The sequence below is a fragment of the Raphanus sativus genome, chromosome 5 (genome assembly GCF_000801105.2).
Source record: "Raphanus sativus cultivar WK10039 chromosome 5, ASM80110v3, whole genome shotgun sequence".
Classification (NCBI taxonomy): Eukaryota; Viridiplantae; Streptophyta; class Magnoliopsida; order Brassicales; family Brassicaceae; genus Raphanus; species Raphanus sativus.
In genome coordinates, this window is record NC_079515.1 from 33,863,120 (window position 1) to 33,865,006 (window position 1,887).

At 34.5% G+C, this 1,887-nt stretch overlaps 1 protein-coding gene across 1 annotated transcript in view; it reads right to left on the reverse strand.

Annotated features, from left to right (window-relative positions):
• LOC108859491 (gibberellin 20 oxidase 3-like) overlaps nucleotides 1-1,887 on the reverse strand; it is a gene marked incomplete at its 5' end in the record, with an annotated part of 4,122 nt that extends 2,235 nt beyond the window's left edge. The window contains one exon of the mRNA XM_018633395.2: nucleotides 1,391-1,887. Coding sequence (XP_018488897.2) covers nucleotides 1,391-1,887 — 497 coding nt within the window. The remainder of the gene's footprint in view (nucleotides 1-1,390) is intronic.

Consider the following 1,887-nt stretch of genomic DNA (forward strand, 5'->3'; position numbering starts at 1 on the left):
CGATCGATACTTAACGTACATTGTCGCCAACCATTTTTAAAACTAGTCAGAAAATTCGAACCATGGTTTCTCAATTAATTGGATGAGTTCTTTAATCATCAAACTACCATAACTTAGTTACTAGTTAACATACGCTAGCTCTCTCTTCCTAAAAAGATATGTTTTAAAATAAAGTGTGTATGTTTATATTTTATGCAGTTTTAATAATTACTAACTTTTAATTAATAAAAATAATAAATTTTAATAATTAATAAACTCTAAACTTCAAAAATATAATTATACTTATTAAAATAATATTGGTTTAAGCTTATGCAAGATAACTAAACACAGAAAATGATATATTTATAATCTGTTTTAAATATGTTTAATATATGTAAACACACACAAAAGTAAATCCTTTAACAAAAGATGAATATTTATTAGTTTATAAATAGTTAAATAGATAGCTACTCCCTCCATTTCAAAAAGATGTATATTTTAGATTTTTCACATATATTAAAAATATCTTAATGATTATAAATGCATTAAGTGTGATTAACTATTTCTTACAAGTAACAACTAAAAAATTATTTCTCACAATTTTTATCCAATCCAAATTCATTAAACACAATTAATTTCTTGAAATTTATAGTTTATCATTATTATTTTATAAAAATATATCGAAATGTAAAAAAGAATATCCTTTTGAATTCTTTTATATAAAATAAATGAGTTGGTGAGACCCGCTAGAATCAATCACTTCATTTCTATAAGTAAAATTTTATATAATCTTAACATGTTTACCAAAAAAAAATGATATATATAAAACCCTGTTCGGAATTGCGCTAGGCGTAATGCGTGCGGTGAAGCACCGCCTAGCGCCGAATCTGTTAATCGGGGATTACGCGGAGATTAATCGGGGATTAATTATAGGGCATTTATACGATTTCAACGTTTATATATTAAATTTGGGAACTAACAACAATGTTGAAGTCTGGTCTAGTGGTTTACCTTGTCATTAATGACTGTGGTTTGAGAGGTTCAAAACCAGGAGGCTACGTTTTGATTTTTTTTTTTCATTGTTAGGGTTAATGAGTAAAATGACTAAGCAGCCCTCGTCTTCAACCTTTGTTTTCTAAAGCTGCAGCCGTTTTACGTTTTATTTTTTTTGATGATTTCGAGATTTTCTCTGCTTAATCTTCTAAGATCTCTAACCTATCATGCTATTTTGAAACTGAAATCTTTCAAAATCCTGAACTTTTTACACATCCCGAGTAATAGACCGCACATGGTCAACTCGCCACGGTAGATGGCCGTGTAACGGATTTCCGGCGATTAAACGTCCGCATAGAGCGCGTTTTAGAACAGGGATATAAAACATGGATGAAACGAAAGGAGTATTAAATATTACCCAAATTCTTCATTCCCGTCTCCCATTGTCTTAGAAACGTAATCTTTAACGGTTTCTGTGCCACTCTCGAGCTTCTCCTGAGCAGAGAACCTAAGCGTCAACGTTTCCTTCCAAGGAAGCTCCGAGTAGAATCTCCCGGCAACGCTATCGGCGTAACCGGAGAGCTCACCCCATTTCCTCTTGGCCTTCTGTTTCTCCGATGCCGGCAAGTCAAAAAACGTGTCCATACACTTGTAGGCACGTGCCAATATCCCCTCGTGGACTCCATGGTTTGTGACGAGGAAGAAGCCGTGAAGCTTCGCAGCTTCAGACACGAGCCTAGACGCTTGAGAAGCCGCAACATGGTTGTCATGGCCGGAAAGAAAACTGGAGATGTCAAGGATAGGGACTTGGAGCTCTTTAATGTCGGTGGAGGGTTTGTCTTCGTCGGACCATACGTATTCCGGTGGTATGTTGTTTGGTTGGTTGTTTAAGACTTTTGCATCGAAGCCTGCATG